The 21,276-nt window shown below is 28.6% G+C and overlaps 1 protein-coding gene across 1 annotated transcript in view; it reads left to right on the top strand.

Moving 5' to 3' along the window:
* LOC142317920 (uncharacterized) overlaps window positions 1–16,637 on the top strand; it is a 29,573-nt gene extending 12,936 nt beyond the window's left edge. The window contains exon 2 of the mRNA XM_075354459.1: window positions 16,554–16,637. Within this exon, the coding sequence (XP_075210574.1) occupies window positions 16,554–16,637 (84 nt within the window). The remainder of the gene's footprint in view (window positions 1–16,553) is intronic.
* Window positions 16,638–21,276: the final 4,639 nt, after the last annotated feature.

Genomic DNA, 21,276 nt, shown 5'->3' with positions numbered 1-21,276 from the left:
TGTTAAAATATTACTATGGTATAAACATACAATGTGAAAACTCGACACTTGTTATTCATCCGTTAAAAGAATTAATTACGATACATTACAATGGACATTAATTTAATCTTTGTTTTTTTGTAAAAAGAAATGTCAACTGTTTATGTATCATATTATTTGTAGAAAGGAAAAAAATATCATTTTTTTTCATGCTTAACCAATTAAACTATCCGTAATAGATCACAAACTGCTCAGGACCATATAAAGGACCAGGGTAATGAATTTTTTCCATTAAAAAGAAAGAAAGAAAGAGAAAATAATAATGAAAAGAAAAATCACAAAACTAAAATGGATTCTTTTTTCAGAGTAACGCGTCCGTTTAAGAATCTGTTCTTTGTATTACAGACAATGGCACCTCCAAAAGCTCTTGTTCGACCAGAAAGGTAAGCGGACTGGCATAAGAACTTATAGAAAAACGTAAGAACGCGGACGATGAAAATTATTACGCTTTAACAATTAAAGGGATGAGGCGGGTACTGGTTCTGCAGGTCAGAGGATATAAATACTGCTAGGAAATAGCGAGATAACCCACCGGGTTGGTCTAGTGGTGAATGCGTCTTCTCAAATCAGCTGATGTGAAAGTCGAGTCCAAAGCATTCAAGTCCTAGTAAGGTTAGTTATTTTTACACGGATTTTAATAGTAGATTGTGGATACTGGTGTTCTTTAGTGGTTGAGTTTCAATTAACCACACGTCCCCAGAATGGTCTAACTGAATTTTGTACAAGATTACACTTCATTTACACTCATACATATCATACTCTGAGGTATTATCTCAATAATTATCTCAGTCTCGGTAATTACTGGAGACTAAAAAGGAAAAAGAAAGGGGAAAAAAGGAACTACCGAGATGGTGAGTATTTCTGCTAGGCCGTATTCGGCACAGTCGTGATAATAGGTAATAACAGTGCGTAGTTTCGGAAGCCCGAGTTTAACGCGGTTACGGTCACAGCGATATCAGTAAGCGTGTGGTAACAACGAATAAGGAGTACGTCACGAACATTCCACTGTGGACGGTGGGTTAATGCCGAAATGTTTGCGGTGATTATTGGTAAAAAATAGTCAAAATGATTGTATATTATTTCATAAAGTGTAGGGTTGTTCTTTCTATTGTTAACAGTAGAAGTAATAACATTTGCCGAAATTCAATTTTAAACTTTTCTAGTGTTTTCTTGTTAATGCAATATTAAGTATTAATATTAGCAGTACTTATACTTTAATTAAATTACTCTGTATTCTGGTGTATATAATTTAACTCTTATTAAATAAATCTTGTTTCTTTTTATTTTACTATTTTTTATGTTATACGAGTATATACAATATTTTTATGTATTGTCATTATTATTATTATTTGGGTTATAATTTTTATTGTAATTATTATTTTTTTTTTTTTTTTATAAGTCTCTAAAGTAATAAATTGTGTTTATATAAACAATTTTGGTTTGATAGTCTCTAAATATCCCGGTTGAACTAGGAACACTCGACAACATACACACCAGGATGATACTCGTAATGTTACCGGCGCTTTTTGAGCTCATTATACTAGCGAATATAATAGAAAAGTTCATTTAAACAATGATCCGGAAACGCTCGTTGGCGAGTAACGTCTAACAAAATTTCCAGCCTGATTCCTAGACAAAAGGTGGAGTAAAATCAAACTGAAATTCTGTTAACGCAGGGATAAACTTCATAGTTGCTTATAGTTTTTGATCTGAAAAATTGAATAAAATAGGAACCACTTTCCTAGTAGTTTTCATATCCGACGTAAAACAAAAAAACTGTTATCTAAAAACACTTTTTTTTCGTTTATAATAGAGAAGTTTTGTTAAATGATTAAGAAGTGCGTAAAATCTATTATAGAACCTTATAAAGAATTTAATTCTGAGAAATATGATGTGAAATAACCCAATAAAAAACAAACACAAGTTCAAGAAATTAGATTTTATGTCCTGAAAATATGTGCTGAGGAAACATAGGCTAGTGAAAAACGAAAAAACAGGATATCCATCCGTTCATCCCGAATTCTTTGTAGTGGTGCTTTTGATATCAGCGATTTAGATAAACAGCGGCACAATACACTAGGAAATAGATCTGTGTTTGTGGTGAGCCACTGCATCCTGACAACCAATGCAGGGATTCACCTTTCTGCGTCAACTGTTTTATAAATCATATTGCAAGATGAAGAAACTGTCCAACGTACAAGAATGAAGTAGCAAACCAAGAGGTTAAAACAATTCAAAAAGTGAGCTACTTCAAAGCGAGAAATACTTTTCCAAAATTGATCGCTGAAGGTTGTATCGTACGCACACGTTGCTGCGGCTACTGCAGTTTCTTTCAAAGTGAAAGATGTAATTGCGGAGCTAGCATCGGCGTTAGTAAGTACAGTTAACGTACTGTGAATAAAAAATTTTGAAATCATCCAACCAGAGAAGACAGCCAGAAACCGATAAAGAAAACAGCAGATGTCATTAAACAGAAAATTATTTTTCTTTATTGAGGAATGAGTCTTCGAACAGTTCCACGGTGAAGCAAAGAGAAACCTATGACAGAGAAAGTCAGAAGTGAAAGTATTAATTGATAAAAAATCTCTATATAGGAAACTCAGAAGCTAGAGGTAGAGGTATTTGAAAAAGAAGATATTTTACGACCAACAATTGACCCTCCAAAAACACGGAGAACTTTAAGTGAGGGCGAGGATTTCAGCCACCATACGCTTTAGCGGGGAGTGAATCTTTTTCATTCCTAACCGCACAAACTGAATCGTGTCATCTGATGTTGGCACCAAAACATCCTCTGTAACTTACAGCGGAGGATCGGAATATTCAATCTTCAAGGCATCAGATACCCGTAAAATTGAAGTGAAGGCCGTTAGCAACACTGACAAAAGAAAAAAAATGAGTGATTTCCTAAGGGTACACCTCCGCGATAGAAGACAAGAATTTATGAGGTTTTGGTAAATTTAATGAAAAAATAATTATGATGAGTTTTTTAATAATTTTATGACTACACAGTTATTTTGAAAGATTTGGCAACGTTTCTTTAGTAATGGATTGAGTGTTTTTAGCGACATGGGCAATATATACCCTTGTTATCTAAAGTACTTTTAAGAATTTTAATGTTATACGACAATTATATTTCTGGATGATGTGTTTGACGTGACTAGTGTTCTGACAAGTTAGCTACTGATTTTATCAGGGTGGGAAAGAAAATGTTTTCGTTTTTTTTATTTTGAAAAAGACTAATGACCATTACGGTCATTAGTCTTTTTACAGTCGATGATCCTAACATAAAAAAAATCAATGATTGTAACATTATTATTATTCTTATAACACAACATACAAAACGTTGACTGTGGTTTCAACAGTTAAAAACTAGAAGAAAACAAGTTATAATTATCATTATAATTATTACTTTATAATTTTTAAGAAGCACTTTATAATAGTTAATTGTTTTTTTTTTGGCGGTTTTGGTATTTTTAGTACCCTACTAATCGTAAATTGAACATTTTTAATGTTCGTATCTCCATTTTGTTTTAAATCATAAATTATCTGACATATTTGAGAATTACAAAAATGTGGTTCATTTAAAGTAAATAAGCATTTTAATTAGAACAGCAAAGATAAAAAAATAATCATGATCAAAGAAAATTTTTGCCAATGTTGTCTAATTAACCATTTACAATCATCTGCGTATAAAATTTTATTTCACCATTCTTTTTTACATTTTTAATTAAAGATTTTTCTGTCTTCCTAGACCATTCGCTACACATTTTGTAATGTCTATTTTCACTCCTTAAACACACACACATTGTTTCATAAGTTTATATGTATCAGAATAAATAGGACAACCCACCAGGTTGGTCTAGTGATGAACTCGTCGTCGCAAATTAGTTGATTTCGAAGTCGAGAGTTCTAAGGTTCAAATCCTAGTAAAAACGTTTATATGGATTTGAATACTAGATCGCGGATACCAGTGTTCTTTGGTGGTTAGTTTTCAATTAACCACACATCTCAGGAATGGTCGACCTGATACTGTACAAGACTACACATCACTTACATCCATACACATAATCCCAGTTCGTCCTCTGAAGTAAATACCTTACAGTGGTTCCGGATGTTAAACAGAAAAAAAAGGAAAGAACGAAAGAAAGGAAAAGTAGGACAATTGTCATATGTATTTGCAGAAGATAATCTACATAAAATTTTATCAGCTTCCTCATTTCTATCCCCAAATTTGTATATGCTTTCCTCACCCATTTTTATATACATTTATTAAATGTAAATCATAAACGCATTCTTTTTTAGATTTAGAAATTTCTATATAATTTTATAACAAATAACCTTCAACACTTGGTTGAAGACACACAGGATAAGTTTTAAATTTGCATTATTTTTGTAAACTACGGAGATAAACTATTAAAAATATATGTTTATTTGAATTAAATGTTTTATTGTGATTTTCTCCTGCAGACAAACATAATCGCTTCTTTAATTGATTTTTTATTGTTTTTAGCTGTTAATATATTTTTTTTCTTTTACATGGTCTATTACCATATACATTTCAAAAAAAGCAGTAAATAACATTTAGCTCATCCTACAATAAACACATTTTATTTTTAAACTAGCAAAAAAAAAAATGTAAAACATTATATTCGTTAAAGTTTAATTAAAAGAATGAAGTCATAGTTTAAATAAATTATAATTAATACAAAAAGAATAATAATTTTAATACGAAATTATAATGATCTACTGTAACACGTTTCTCAAGAGTTAGTAAATTATCTTCATACCACTAGTAGTGTTAACTCATAAAAGCATATGAATAGCTAGCTTGTAGCAATCATCATGACTGCCACTGACTGAATTATAATTTGTAATTCCTTTATAATTACTTTTTGACACTCTTTTTTTCAGTTTAGCCTCCGGAACCACTGGGAGGTATTATTTCAGATGATCAATGAGGATGACATGTATGAATATGAATGAAATGTAGTCCTGTACTGTCTCAGGTCTATCACTCCTGAATAGCGTGGTTAATTGAAACCCAATTACCAGAGAACTCCGATATCCACGATCTAGTATTCAAATCCGTCTAAAAGTGATAACCTTTACTATTTGAACCTTAGAACTCTCGACTTCTAAATATCATTTTTTGACTGCATATATTGAAATTAATTACAAATATAAGATTCCAGTCGCCATTTTGTTTTATTTCCATAGGTATTCTCTTCATTAGGGATACACCGATTTAGTAATTTCATACTCGCTAGTCTACGTAGAAAGTTACATTAGAGAGTGGATTCTCCTCTTATTTACATCTTGTCCTTATGCTGAGTGATGAGTAGTGTCCATTTCAGATCTTGTCGTACCGTTTCCATCAAGATGCTTCACAACACATCATGTAAAGGAAACGGCTTGTCTTTTATGCAGTGAAGAGGTGGTAGGAATACTATATCCTTATACTTAAGACAGATGGAAAAGTTATATAACTGCCGTCGTTATGATACAGAATCTATGAGAAACGCAGTAATTTTATTTACTTAAATTATGGTTAATGACAACTAATTACTTGAGTTATATTATAACAAAAAGTAGATTTTGGCTTGAAACGTTTGTGGAATACCATGTCAGTTATTTCTTATTTTTGAATTGACTAGTATCTCAAATTCTCTTTAACTTGAATACATTAAAGGAATATATATGAAATTTGCCATCTAGAAATTGAATGGTATTGTATCCTCAATAATTTTAGATAATTCTACAGTTATTATAGGAGTAAGATTTTAAAGAAAATAAAATTTGTTGATTTTTTATAACATATATTGACTATGAAGCCCCTTGACTTCATAACCACGTAGTAACATAAGTTTGTATACACATATTATATAGATAGGATTTATAAATCGTTTAATATTCAGGTTTTTTAAAAAATATTCTTCTATTCCATTTTCTGCTTTATGTGAATAACAATTCAAAAAGTAATGATAATTTTATTATTTCTTATACAAGTTTTATACATTTTATTTTTTATTCAAATTTTAAACAGGTTTCACTATAAATTGACTAACCGTTTAGAACTGATAATGTTATAAACAAAATTAAGGACAACCCACCGGGTTGGTCTAATGGTAAACTCGTCATCGTAAATCAGCTGATTACGAAGTCGAAGTTCTAAGGTTCAAATCCTTATTTTTGTATTCACTTATATCTCAAATTCTCGTTAACTTCAATCCATTAATGAAATATATATGAAATTTGCCATTTGGAACTTGAACGGTATTGTATCCTGTGTAATTTTAGATAATTCTACAGTTATTGTACCAAATTCTAAAAAAAAGAAATTATAGATTTCCAAATTCTTAGGTTTATGGAGTTAAGTTAAGTTCTATGTAGTTTTCAAGAAAATTATTCAAACCATTCAACTCAGAATCAAATTTTCTTAAAATTTTTTACCAAATGATTACATGTTTTTTACCAAATTAATAACTTTTTTTTTACGCCAAACATAAACTAGTGTTTTTCAATCCCAACTTTTATATATTACCTCAGATTTCTCAAAAAAAAAACTACAGTCTTGTTCCCTATTTTTTCAATATTTCACATCAGATTGTATATATAAACACTAAATTTACTCCCTTAAATTGGCCCGTAAATTTCAGTCTTGCTTAATTTTACATAAGGTGCATAAATCTGGATGAAATATTTCGCCAGCCTACACTCGATAACGAAGCGTTTCCTAACCGTATTTTTTTGTACTTTTTTGTTTTCACCAGTAGAACACCTCCTGAAAATATGTAACATTATTTATGAATCATTTTATTTAAATAGAAATTATTCATTAAACGTTTTTCTATTAACTTTTTATTATGGGAATAGATAAAAGACGATTTATATAAATAAGTTATATTCGTACTGTAAACAAGGAAAGTCAAATTAAAAAATTCTTTAAGTCAATACTTTTATTTGTTCTTTCAGGAATAAATTATTGATTACTTCTCTACACAATCTATTTTAGTACATATAAATTTAAACGTACTTCAACCTGCTACGTAACTTTCTTTCACCCCATTCTTTTTACTGGTATATAAACCTTTCTAAAACTATAAATTTAATTTCTAAGTTAACTTGCAAAAGCAATTAAGGATCTACAAATGTCTTAAGTTAGTATAGATGAGCACGATGGGAATATGAACGTGTATGGCTTAAATTAAATTTAAAATAAATGGAACAGAAGTATGGGAAATTTTAAGATATTACAACTAAAACTTTTTTAAGAAAACATTACGTTCTTTAATGAATTCTGATCCTCTGTACTTTCAAAAAGTTAATTCTTAGCGCTTAGTATTTACATTGTTGTATAAAAACTACACCGTAAGATTAAATTTCTAACTGTGTATCTTACAATAAATTTGTACTTCGTAATTATTATTGAGACATTCTAAATGATTATTCATTTTAAAAAACTTAAAAATATTTTTTTACATTAAAGAAATAAGGAAAAAATACGTATAAGAAAACTGGGAAGAAATGACCCTATATAGAAATTTGAGCCTGTATTTAGAGCGATAGATAGATTATACAAACTGGTGTGTAATATTTATTCAAAAAGGGGAAGTTTCGTCAGACTTCAAAAACAGTGTTGTGGTCATAATACCAAAGAAATCTGAAGCAGAAAAATGTGAACAATACAGAAAATAAGATTAACTACTCGTGCATCAAAAATCATAACTAGAATTCTGTACAGAATAATTGAAAGAAGAGCGGAAGAAGTGTTAGGAGAAGACCAATTTGGTATCAGTAAAAGTACAGGGACAAGGGAAGTAATTTTATCGCTCAGATTAATAGTAGAAGGAAGATTAAAGAAAAACAAACCGACATACATGGCATTTAGAAAAGGCATGAAATGTGGTGCTATAGAAGAATGTTAAAAATCAGGTGGGTGGATAAAGTGACAAATGAAGAGATATTGCGGCAATTCCAAGAAGAAAAAAGCATTTGAAAAATATAGCCAAAAAAAGAGTCAGACTTATAGGCCACATATTAAGACATCATGGAATAGTCACTTTCATATTATTGGGACAGGTACAGGGGAAAAATTGTAAGGCAGGAAACGTTTGGAATATGTAAAACAAATTTTTATGGATGTAGGATGTATGTCGGGTATACCGAAATGAAACGATTGGCATTAGATAGGGAATCTTGAAGAGCTGCATCAAATCAGTCAAATGACTGAAGAAAAAAATAATTGAAATTTTAAAAAGTAAGGTAATTATGTACTCTAATTTTAATTGGTTATCCAGAGTACATATGCTTGATCGTGTTTCTTTTTATGTAACTAAGTGGTTATTCAAATTTAGCTAATGAACCTACTCATATGTTCTTTTTTTAAGAAAAAAATATTTCAACGTTAATTCAATATTTGCAGTTGTGTAATAATATATTTTATTAAAATAAATTTTTTAAATATTCGGGAAAACTTAAATTTTGAAACCATAGAATACATAATTTTCTCAAATAATTTGTAGAAGAAAGTAATAAATTATAACCAAGACGTTTATTATTTCATCAATATTTTTTTCACGAACCTTATAGAATGTCTATGGTAAAAACAGTTTAATAAAAGAATATTGTTCTACAAATAATTTTTGAGTTTTTCTAATTAAAACTTATTATGCTTGAGTAAATATGGAAAAGGAAGTTTTAATAAATATAGTCAAAATTGCTAGAAAACATCTCAAAAAATATTTATTCTTCTAAAATTATATTCTTAGTTTCAAATGAGGTTAGAATAACTGAAAAATCTTATTAGTTTTAAATAATTTATTTCTTATTTAAAATTAACTTCAAATTGGATCGATCTAATAGCATTTGATTTATATTCCATTCAGTTGTACCCGTAATGAAGCTTTATACTTTTTAACAAGGATGATGAATGAGTAACATGAGTTCTCGCTATAAGAATTTAACCTTGTTTTTTTTTACATTAAAACGTAGGTAAAATAATTTTTTTTTCGTAACTCGGAACATTTCTTAACGTCTCATATTTTATAGGTTTTTGTATGAGTATAAATATTCGTAAATAATGATATTTCTTATCAAGAGAACATACATTTTATTTTTTGTATTTTAACATGCAAAAAACAGATAATTTACCTGAATTTTTATCCTCAATGTTCCACTAGCTTCTCAGCAATTAAGAATTCCTTCCTCTTTTACTTATGAGGCTACTGATCATTTTTACTTCCTGGCATGAGGTAAAGGAAGTATTTAGATCGCGAAAAGTCTCTGTATTCAGATTTCAACGGAAATATCCATTTTTACTAATTTTGGCGTGATGCCTGTACGTACGTATGAATCCCGCATAACTCAAAAACGATTTGCGGTAGGATGTTGAAATTTTGGATTTTTGTAACACCTAGTTGTGCACCTCCAGTTTTGATTGCAATTTACTGGACTAAAAGTATCCAAAAGAGCCCAAAATCTTTAACAGTTTGGATTTTGGGCTTTTTGTTAACTGTAGCAATAAGTCCTCAGTGAGAGGTTTTCAATGATATATCATAAGTGGTACTTATTTACATTGGTTATAGAGTTATAGCCAAATAAAATTTTAATTTATGAAACATTTGGATCCTACAAGAGTACATCGGTTCGAATCCGACTTCATATACATTTTTTTAAACTTTTTTTTTAATTTAAATATGCTGATTTATTGATAATTATTAAGGTCTCTATGATTGTAAAAAGAAATTACAATAACAATAAAAAATAAAAATAAAATTATATTTGCTTTGCATTTTAATGCAACAGTTTTTACAGAGGTTAATAATTATTAATAAATCAATATATTTAAATAAAAAAGTGAAAAAGTTAAATAAATATTTAAAAAGTTAAAAAAAAAATTATGTAAATGAAATCAGATACAAACCGATATGTACTTGGTTACAGATCCGACACGTTCTCACTAACACCACCACGTAACTACTTGAGAGTTGTGAAAAAAAATTAACATATAAATTAATATAAAATGCTGATACGGATACCACAAAGAAATGTGATGTAATGTGGTGTTACCATCACACTGTATAACTGTATAACACATTGTTACAATTGTATAACTGTTCACTTTATTAATGAATTGGAGAATAGTATAACTTTGAAATGAAATAAGCTTATATGAAGTGCAGCAAAAATTTGTATATTAATTTAATTAGAGGTACTAGGAAGTCATGTGGTGTCTACATCAGATTTTTATTTTTTTATCTTTAACATGTCCTGATATTTATCACTGTTAATCATAGTCGGCTTAACCCACTTTTAACGACATTGTTATTTATCCAGAGTTACATATAAGTTCAACCGGGGACTTTGTATAATTCTCGTATGAAGCACATTTTAAAACTAAAAATTAAATTAAATTAATTATTTAGAAATTCATCAACCACAATAAAGGTACTCATTGATAATATATTCTTGGTTTGCTGTTAAAATTTACGTCTCTAAAATGCAACATAAAAATTTCAGAATGATACCGATATAACAAAAGTGTTAAATGATGTTACTATGTATGTATTTAAATTATTATTAACAGGTTTACGAATAAAATGAGAAGAAATGCTCTATAATGAAGTCATTGAAACACCTATATAGAAATAAAACAACATTCTTGAAATATTTGATAAGATTGATGTTTCAGAAGGAAATTTTACAAAAATGTGCTTTATAAGGCCGAGTTGAAAACAGTAATAATAAATAAAGGATTTAAACAATAGATAACAAATAAAAATTCTCAATATTTAAGAGTTGAATAAACAGTATTTTTTTAAAAATCATTCTTAACGTAAGGAACTGAATCAAATAAATCTATAATAATAATATAAAGCAATAATAGTAAGGATTTAAGCAGGAAAGGAATTTTCCTAGAAAAGTACGTTAACAAAGTAAAATTATTTTAACGTTGTTTATAACATTCAAGAAAAATTTAAATGATGAAATTCCAATAACATTTAATAATTGTATGCACGGGACAAATATTTAGGAAACACAAAGTAAAAGTTATATAATCTACGAGTAGTTAGAACCAATATTATGCGTAATCAGTATTTGTTTGAACAAAAATTTTAGTACAGTTTTCTTCAAAAGAGGAAGTAATTAACATTTAAAAATTAAGTCAATCATTTTCCTGTTAAACAAGAAATAGCATTCTATTGATAGCAAAACGTAAAATGAAATGTTTTTGGAATGCATTTCTTTTATAAAAACATTTGAACTCATACACAGAGTTTCACGAGATTCTCTCGGGACTATTATAGCCTATTCTACTCGTAAAAATAATAGAAAAATTTACGTAAACATATACATCCTAAAATGTTTCTTTTGCGAGTTACGGTAGTGATAGATTTTGCTCAGAATTCAGCTACCCCGGAGAATATTAAGCAGAAGAATTAGTGATTTATTATGATTTTTGACCTGAAAAATTGAATAAAATAGGCTTCAGAACCATATATGCCGTAGTTTTTGAGAAATCTGGAATGAAAACCAATATATTGGCGTATAAATTCCTATTTTTTTTATGTTTGACGTACAGTAACTTTGTCAAATGGATAATAAATACATAAACACACCATGTAGAAAATTTAACTTCGTATAAAATATTATAAAACATGATGATATGGTGTACATGATAAATTATTTCTTTACTTCACCAGTGTATCTTCAGAATGGCCTAATGAATCACCAAATGGTTGATGTTGACAGTATCTATTGTTATCCATCATTTTGATAAACTAGGCCATTGAATAAAATAAAATATCATATATATTTGCTGTAAAAATTAAAATTAAAAAGGTGTTTATGAATTACAAATACTAAAATTGAGCCATACAACAAAATCAGCCTGATTTCAAATGTCTCTATTCACCTAATAAAAAAAAATCTATTTGAAAATCACTGAAACAAAACTAAAATATCATATAATGTGTAACTTGTATTATCATATGTATTTTTCTTTATCTGTACAATTGATTTATTTTTCATGAACGTCATTTCATTTCAATGAACCGATTTCGTCAGTCAATGAGAAAAAATAATGTGTAAATGGGAAATGGTTAAACTGATGTCTCTATGTACGTGATTATCTAGACGAAATAAATAGCACTTCTTGTAAAATTTTTCATGAATCTTCTTTGAACTCATTAATGAGAATCAAAACTACAATTTTTTAGAATAGTTACGGTGAATTAAGTAACATATAAAGGGAAGAATAAAACTTTTCAACTTTTAAAAGGAGAAAGTTTGCTTATATCAGGAACGGTAATATATTTGTTTAAAAACTTCGTAAAAAAAAACTCATTACAGGCTGTTCTCGTATAAAAAATTAAAAATACTCAATAAAACATTGAGAAAATTATATTATTTATAAAAATCCATAAAGCGCATTTTTACCTACACTTATTTTTGGAGTACATGATTTCCAACTAACATTTTTACATTAATAATTTAAAAAAAAAAAAAAAAAAACAATTGGCAGCAGAATATTAAAATTTTCGTCTCGGTAAACAATTTTTTCTTTCACCAAAAAATCATTTCTAACCTCATACATTTTGATTTACCTCTTTATATCTTGAGTATTTTGAGTGAAATTAAATCCTGAGTTATTAAGACATATTAAGGTAAAAAGAAACAACCATAATACTTAGAATGGTAAAAATATTTTATTCATATATGTATTATATCTGAACAAAAACCATAAAATCATGAGAAAGTTGAAAATTTGGACTAAAACCATTATTTATAAGTTTTACAATTACTTTCAGAAAATCTTTCATACATGAAGATTTATTTTTATCTTTTTAAATAAAGTAAACCGTAATACAAAAATTATGACATAAGTATGACACCTAACTCCATTTGTCTCCCCATCCCTTTGAGAGAATGACTCCTAAGTTAAATATCACATACTTTTACCTTTTGTAGTATATATATATATATATATATATATATATATATATATATATATATATAAATACTAGCATTTTAAAATAAAAATGTATCATAAATTACGTTACATACTTTATTATACAATAAAGTTCTTACTATAGTATACAATATATTTTATCATACAATTATTTTCATTACTATATTTTTTTTAATATTATTTCTCAGTTAATTAAATAACATTTTATTTAAAACCAGTAATTTTTTACAATTTTGGAAAAATGTGTTTTTACGAAATTCTAAAAAAAAGATAATAGCAATATATTTTAGAAAATATACCGTATTTCATATTTAAGAAATGTTGATGTAAAAATTTACGGTAAGTGATAAAAAATTATGTTCTCTAATGAAATTAATTGGAAATAAATATTAGTTTGTTAATGGAGTTTTATTAAATTTGCACTCAGAATTACATTAGATGAAATAAACTGTTAGCGAATAAATTTAAGGAGTGGAACGCTGAATGAAATATTGTTATTTCGTTTTGTAATAACTTCAGTTAATTACGGTATAGTAGTAATTAACCTTAATTTATTACTTTAATAAATTATGAAAGTAATTTACCCTAATTACGTTCAATTGAATTCACTGTTGTAAAGTTGTCGAATGTCATTAGTAATTAATTTTAATGTTATATTGGTTTCTTAAATCATAAAACATGATTAGTTGAAACAAATTAACAAATAATTGGAAATTCCCAATCATAATAATTATGTTAACCACATTTACAATTTATAAAATGACATAAAGGTAAACCAACGGTTCATAAAAAAAAAAAAAATAACATTTCAATAATGCTTTTCAAATAGACGAGATCAGTGGTTTAAATTGTTGTGAACAAGAGATAAACAGCATATTGTTTTCGTTAACTATAGTTAAAAAAATGTATTACAAGAAATGATCATCATTCATTCACCAGGCAATCTCGATACGTGAACTACTACCGCTTCACTTAAAATTTAAATAATATAAAAATAAATCTAATGAAGTCACCAGTGTCCTTTAGCTCCACGACCCCCAAAAAGTAAAAAAAAATTAAACAAATATTTCACGACCTCCCTCCCCCAAACCAATGAAACCTAATTGAAACTAATTAGCTGCATTGATTACAACGGATATGAACATGCATGTATGAGGTGTAAAAACATGAGCAATTTACAGGTTCCAACTTGATGTATAGATGCTCAATATAATTTGGTCTTCTTGCATAATATTCGCTGTGAGAGAGTCATGATCGAATATGCATAGAATACGTTTGAACACGTTGTGTTTTCAGCAGTAAAAAGAGGCGAAAGCGATTGCAGAACGTCAGTTTGAAAAAAATTACTATAATACTGATATTATATTATGATTACTATTTCAAATATATGATAAATATAGCTTATACCTGGAATGGAATCAAGAAACTAATAATAAAATTCCATTATTTTCAATATTTTGTTTAAAACTGTCAATAAGAAACTTGTTATACTAAGATAAGACAAAATAATATTATCAATGAAACAAGAACACTACTTAGTAATCTTTTTAAAATAATAAACAGAAAAGTAAAATATTACTGAGAATAAAATTAATACCATTATTACAGCTAATACTATCATAATATCTTCGTAAGAAGAAATAATTCATTTAAATACAATAAAGAGTAAAATTTATTATAAATAAAACTATTCAATTTAAAATACAAATCAAACAATATTGTAAAACATTTCAAAAAGAAACATGATGGGTTGTAAAGGTAAATTTAGGTATGAAATAAATTCAAGTAATCAGCTAAACTGAAAAATTTACATCATTACCAAACTCTTTGTAATAGTTTAGTAGAATAGACAATGAAATTGTCCGAATTTTTACAGTTTATTGGAAAGATTGGATACCATAGCAAACAGAGCAGTTTATCGATTATAAATAATGGTTTTAGTGGGCAAGAACTGCAACTGATGTTATAAAACTCCTGTATTAAATTTAAGATTATCTTTTATTTATAAAATAGTTAATTTAAACAATTATCATATGTATTTAAAAAATTTGGTGGGAAGCCATTAAAATATAAACTTAATTGCTGTTAGGCAATTTTTTTTTTAACAAGTGGGAAACACATTCAGACTGGTTTTTAGATTCCTATTACATACAAATTATACTATCTAGGAAACAAAAAATTCAAACATGCAATTATTTCATGTTAAAATGTTATGAATAATATTTACTTTTTTCGGTGTTTCTTACTTACATGTTCTCATGTTTTTATTTACAACATACAAGCGGCCTCATCACTTAACTAATGCTTTGTGTTTTTTTTCAGTAAGCGTTTATTCAATAACCTTATTAAAACCGTTAAAAAATAATTATCAAATATGCAGTAAATTACATTTTATCTTGTCTAAAAATATCCCTACAAAAATACTGAAAAGATAAGTATTCTGTATCTAATCCTTTAATCCAGATCATACATGAACTATAAATAAATAAAACTCGATAAAATACAGTGTAATTAATATCGTTAATATATGAGTAGTAAGCAATCGAGAAATTAAGAGCGAAGTATAAAAAGACGCCGTATGCGATTGTAGAACGTCAGTTTGGTTTCAAATGTGAAGCATGCGTAAAAGCGTAGATTCATTGGAAATAATAATAATTAAGGTTTTGCTTTTTTAGTGTGCGGTCAAATGATGCAATTGTTCAATTTTTTTCAATTAGATTCTAATGCAAAATGGATAAATTTGTGAAAAAACAAAGTGAGTCATCTACATTCAGTTAATCAATTTGTAAAAAGACAAGTTTGTACAATGGCTGTTGTTTAAATTATAGTTTTAACTCACTGGATGGAAAACAGTAGTGTGTTATTTGCTTTCAAGTCTCTCCGACAAAAGCATGAAGCCATCAAAATTAATCCGACACTTGAAAACTAAATATCCGAAATTAAAAACCTTGGAAATCCTTAGAATTTGTTTGAAAGAAAATCGCATATTTTTAGAAATCATCGAGCTTCTATATATAAATAAAGCGATACTGGTAAAAGTACACTTGAAGCATCTTATCTCGTAGAATTAAGAGTAGCTTAGATGTTAAAATCCCGTACAATCGGAGAAACCTCATATTGTGTGCTGAATTTGATATGGTCAGCGTTGTAACAGCAAAAAAATTACAAACATCTGTCACTCCTTATGTTTTGTGAGATATGAATGCGATAGGAACAGATCAATAAAATAAAAATATGTTTAACTGCAAATCAATACTGATCATACAAGAAGACAATGTGTCTTTATCTAGTAAAATAATAATAAAATTATAACATTGATTGAGCGAAATGTATTGCAATATGTTATGATGGTACAAAAGGCGGTAACAAGAAAGAAGAGTGTGTTTCTGAAAAAATTAAAACAAAAGATAGTCTTATTCCAAGGGCAGAGAATCAGCGCACTGCTTCCTACACAGACTATGCTCTTACCACAAAAAATATACCAGAAAATCTTAGACAAATTCTTTGTAAAGTTATAAAAATTTTTATTTTTTTTATACAACAGGCTGTTGAACTAAGCGGTGAAATTAGCGAAAAGAAAAGAACAGTTCTTTTCCATGCAGAAGTCAGATGGTTATTGCGAGGTTAGTTTTAACCAGGTTGTTGAAATTGAGAGACGAATTAATAATATTTTTCTAGCATAAATAAATGCTATTCTCAATATTTTTACAGAATAATGAGTATATTTGCTGCTGATTTACTTAGCTGATGAACTTCCCCCCTTAAACGACTTGAATGTGAATTCAAGTCGATTACTCACTTCCGATTATATTGAATAAAATTTGGATGAAGAAAACATTATTATTCCTACAGTTAGGATAGCATGAAAATGCATTTCGTGAGCTAAAAATTCAATTGAAGGAGTATTTCCTGAAAGATAAAAACGATTTCTCGAAGCGATGGCTATTGAATCTATTTACTGAAAATTTTGTTACAGCTGCTAAGTTACCGGTTGAGATTCACGACCAGCTCATCGAAACGTCTGTAGATAAAACGTTACAACTGCACTTCAAAACTGGTAGTTTAGATACGTTTTGGTTTGCTCGCCGAAGTGAATATGAAAATTTAGTCACACAAGAATTGAAAATAATCTCTTTCACTACATCTTACCTCTTTGAAAAATGATTTTTGTCTATGATTGCGCTAAAATTAAATATAGAAATAAGTTTTTATCACTTGCAATCAATTTTCCTTTGTGTGTTTCTATCATAGATCCACTTACGGAGAAAATTTAAATGAAAAACAAACACAACCATCCCATTTATTTTCTATATATGTGTACTTAAAAATAGAAGTAAAATGTTTATAATAAATGAACTTTTTCCTCATAAAATGATTTCATTATCGTTTACGTGTGACGCTGTAGTCTAATTTCCCTGATCCCCATGGGATCACCACCCCCAGATTTAGAAACGCTAGTCCATACAGATGCGTCATAAAAATGTAACAAGCTTTATTGACGTAATGAATTCAAGTGCAAGAAATAATAAAATGAAATACTAATGATTGAAATATTTTATAAAAGTTAAATATTGATTTTTGTGAGTTATGTCAGCTAAAATAAGTTTTTAGCTAACATAGCTGACATTTTGAACCTACGCCGGTCTGCAGCTCGATGTCTGTGCCAAAATGTTGTCCTCCTAACCAGCGTTTTATGTGAACAAAAGAGGTGAAAATCGGATAGAGCCAAGTCCGGGCTGTATGGTGGGTGATCAAACACTTCCCAACGAAAACGCTGCAGGAGCTTCTTTGTTACAGCTTCAGTGTGCGGCCGAGCAATGTCATGGAGAAAGACAACATTCCTCTCCGCTTATTCTGAATTGCCCTTCGTAGACGTTGAAGTGTCACGCAGTATGATGCTGCAGTAATGATCGTGCCACGTTCCATGAATTCCACCAAGAGCTGCAGACCAGCATAGAAACATGGCTGAAAACACAGGCGGCTCCGTTCGATGACCAGGGTATTGGAAAGTTGGTACCACGCTACGACAAATATCTAAATCGGAGTAGCGGCTATGTAGAGAAATTGCGTAACTATGTAAGTACTTGTTAAAAATAATTTTTTTTTTATTTTCACTGTGGTTTTAATTTCGTGACCGATCGGACCTTGAAAAAAAATAACCTTTGTATAACAATATATAATATTTACCAAGATAAAACTATTTCTTATGTATGTAAAATTTCTCATTAATACTTAGCTTACAACTGTATTAAAAATACATTTATTATTTTGATTTTTCAATATCTTTTCATTCTTAGTTCTCCCGTGAATTGAACTGACACATGCTATTGATTATTATAATTTGAACTAAACAGTCTTTATGAATACATATTAGCAAAAAAATGTATATATCTCACGGATTAAATTTTTTTTTTGTTGAGATAAATAGTGATTGTTATTATTTAAACATTATAAAAATGTTATATTATTATTAAAAAAAATACGTTAAACAACTTCCACAAAAGCCCAAAGTATATATTTCTTTCAAATAACCTAGAAAGAAGATATTGGAAAACAAATCTCGGTTACCATATCCTGCATGATGTTTGCACAACCAACCAGCCAGCTTTATCCCTGAGGAAACTTACTTCGTATCAAAGTTTAAGGAACTCGGGAACTTTGTTTTAAAGTCCGTTCACCTATTTCAAAGTTTTCGTTCAATAAACAGGATACAAAAGCGAAATACGAACAAAGTGGTCGCATATTCCTTGTCCGCACAATTAATGATTTTTTATTATTATTATTATCTTTATTTTTTATAATTGTCTTTTTTCTGAAAATACTCATTTAAAATTAAATTGTTTATAATTAGAATATATATATATATATATATATATATATATATATATATATATATATATATAAGCGGTTCATAATAGCTTTAATTAATTATTCCGTGAAAGTAAACATAAAAACATACTGAAATTTTAATTGCTTAGTGGTATTGAATCTTTACTATGATAGTCTTTTGACCAAACAATATATCTATCAAACCCATCGGATTTATCTACTAGTAAAATCGTTTTCGAAAATCAGCTGACTTCGAAGTCGAAGTTTTCAGGTTCAAATCCTAATAAAGATTTTATTCGGATTTGGATACTAGATCGTGGATACTGGGGTATTTTTTTTTTGTCTTTTTTTACCTTCGAGTCCATCGTTATGTATTGCTTCAGAGATGAGATGATTGATTTGTAGCGTATGTAAAAATGTCATGTCTGACCGGGATTCGACCCGGGATCTCTAGATGAAAGGCCGAAACGCTACCACTCACGCCACGGAGGCCAGTGTTCTTTGTTGTTTGGGTTTCACTCAATTAACTACACGTCTCAGGAGTAGTTGATCTGAGTTTGTTCAAGATTACAAATTTACCAGTATAGTTATGTTACACTATAAGTCGCTAAAAACTATAAACTATAAATAAAACTATAAAATTATATACTCGTATATATATCTAATATTGTACCTGAAATAATAGTTGCCATTCAATTTTTATATTAAATATAGAATTGCATTAGATATTCTTTTTCTTTAGAGTTTCAATTTTATGATACAATTTTTTTAAACTAAATAAGGCAATATTTTTCATTGATGAGTATTATTATATTAAATATACAATTATATTATTACTACATAAGTTATCTTAAAAATATATTTAATAAGATGATGTAAAATTGATTTTCATAATTATTCTTATTTTTTCAGGGATAACTTATAATCCTATCTTATTATTTAAGTTCCCATTTTATTAAAACTCGAATCATTTAACTGAATCTCATTTTTGCTGTTTAAAAAATCCAATTTCCTGAATAATGCTATTCCATTTTCTATATATTATATACCAAAAGTAATGATAAGATGACATCATTAATGCTTGAAGGCAAATTATTAAACTTTATTACATTTTCTTTTGATTCTTTTTTTCTTAAAATAGGGGAAATTCTGTAAGTTTCTCTTCTACAGTGAAAAAAAGGAAATATAGTTTTCTTCTTCAATGACGCTAATGATGCTTTAATTCGTTTTTTTTTTAAATAATTTTAACGATTATATTGTAGTGATCATTCCAAGCTGATTCTGTGGTTACTAACAGAATTAGTAAAGTGAAAATTTTATTTAATTGTTAAATTAAATTAAAATTTTCTTTTTTTTCATGAATTATTTTCTATATCTATATCCTCTTCAAAATATAAAATATTTAATTTTTACAACAACAATGTAACAATGTAACAAGGTAACAATGTATTTTCACAAATTTACTGAATACTGTATTTAAAATAAATAAAAAAAATGAATTCTTGTAGAATAACTAGATTCAGCAAGAGAATGAGAACAATTTTGAGGTTGCAATTTTGAGGTTGCAATTTTGAGCTAATAAGATTATTTGAGGTACATAGATAAAGCTAAAGAAAAAATATTTGTTTTATATATGTGGAAGAAAACCATTCAACCGGAAATCAACCAAAATGATGTAAAAAAATTCAAATTATTATGAAGCAAAAAATTAGTTTGAACAGATACATGGGAAATTGTGTATAAATCAGAAAATGGATATAAAAATAACATATTACCAAATTGTGTGATATGATTAAAAAAGTAAGGTGGTGGTGTAGAATATTACCAACCTTGTTCAACATTTGTGTTTAGATAAAAAAATAATAATTAGTCAAATAGAAAGGAAATACATTGTATAAGGTCAACAGATGGCATGGTATTTTTAGGAGATAGACAGGATTTTCAGTAAACATTTCAAAATTATTTGCATTATAATAGATGATTGCAAAACTGAAAACTAATCTAAAATATATAATTTGGACACAACATGACTTGTACGCTTATTCATCAGAAACGTCACTCTTCGCTACGATGCGGGAGTACACACCGTATCCGAGGTGGGAGTGGCGCAGGCACGCAGACTGTTCGAGAGAGTGGCCGTGTCCGAACACGGCCATTTTCCGGGACATCTGCCGAGAGGACCGTATTCTTATACAGGATATAAGAAAACGGCCTCATTCCGTATTAAACGAACCACAGTGAAGAAGTGGTAGGAGAGTCAAAACTGACAAACCAGGCTTAGGAGCCTCTATATTGCGTAACCTATAAATGGAAACCGCACAAAATTTCCGGCCGCGGAAGTGACCGTTTTCGCAATTAAATCCAGTTAAAACTATAAAAAGCTAGACATAACCCCACACCGTCACACGAGGAGACCGCAATTTCAATTAGTCAGCATA

The sequence above is a fragment of the Lycorma delicatula genome, chromosome 1 (assembly GCF_047948215.1).
Source record: "Lycorma delicatula isolate Av1 chromosome 1, ASM4794821v1, whole genome shotgun sequence".
Taxonomy (NCBI): domain Eukaryota; kingdom Metazoa; phylum Arthropoda; class Insecta; order Hemiptera; family Fulgoridae; genus Lycorma; species Lycorma delicatula.
This window is presented reverse-complemented; position numbering and strand designations above follow the sequence as displayed.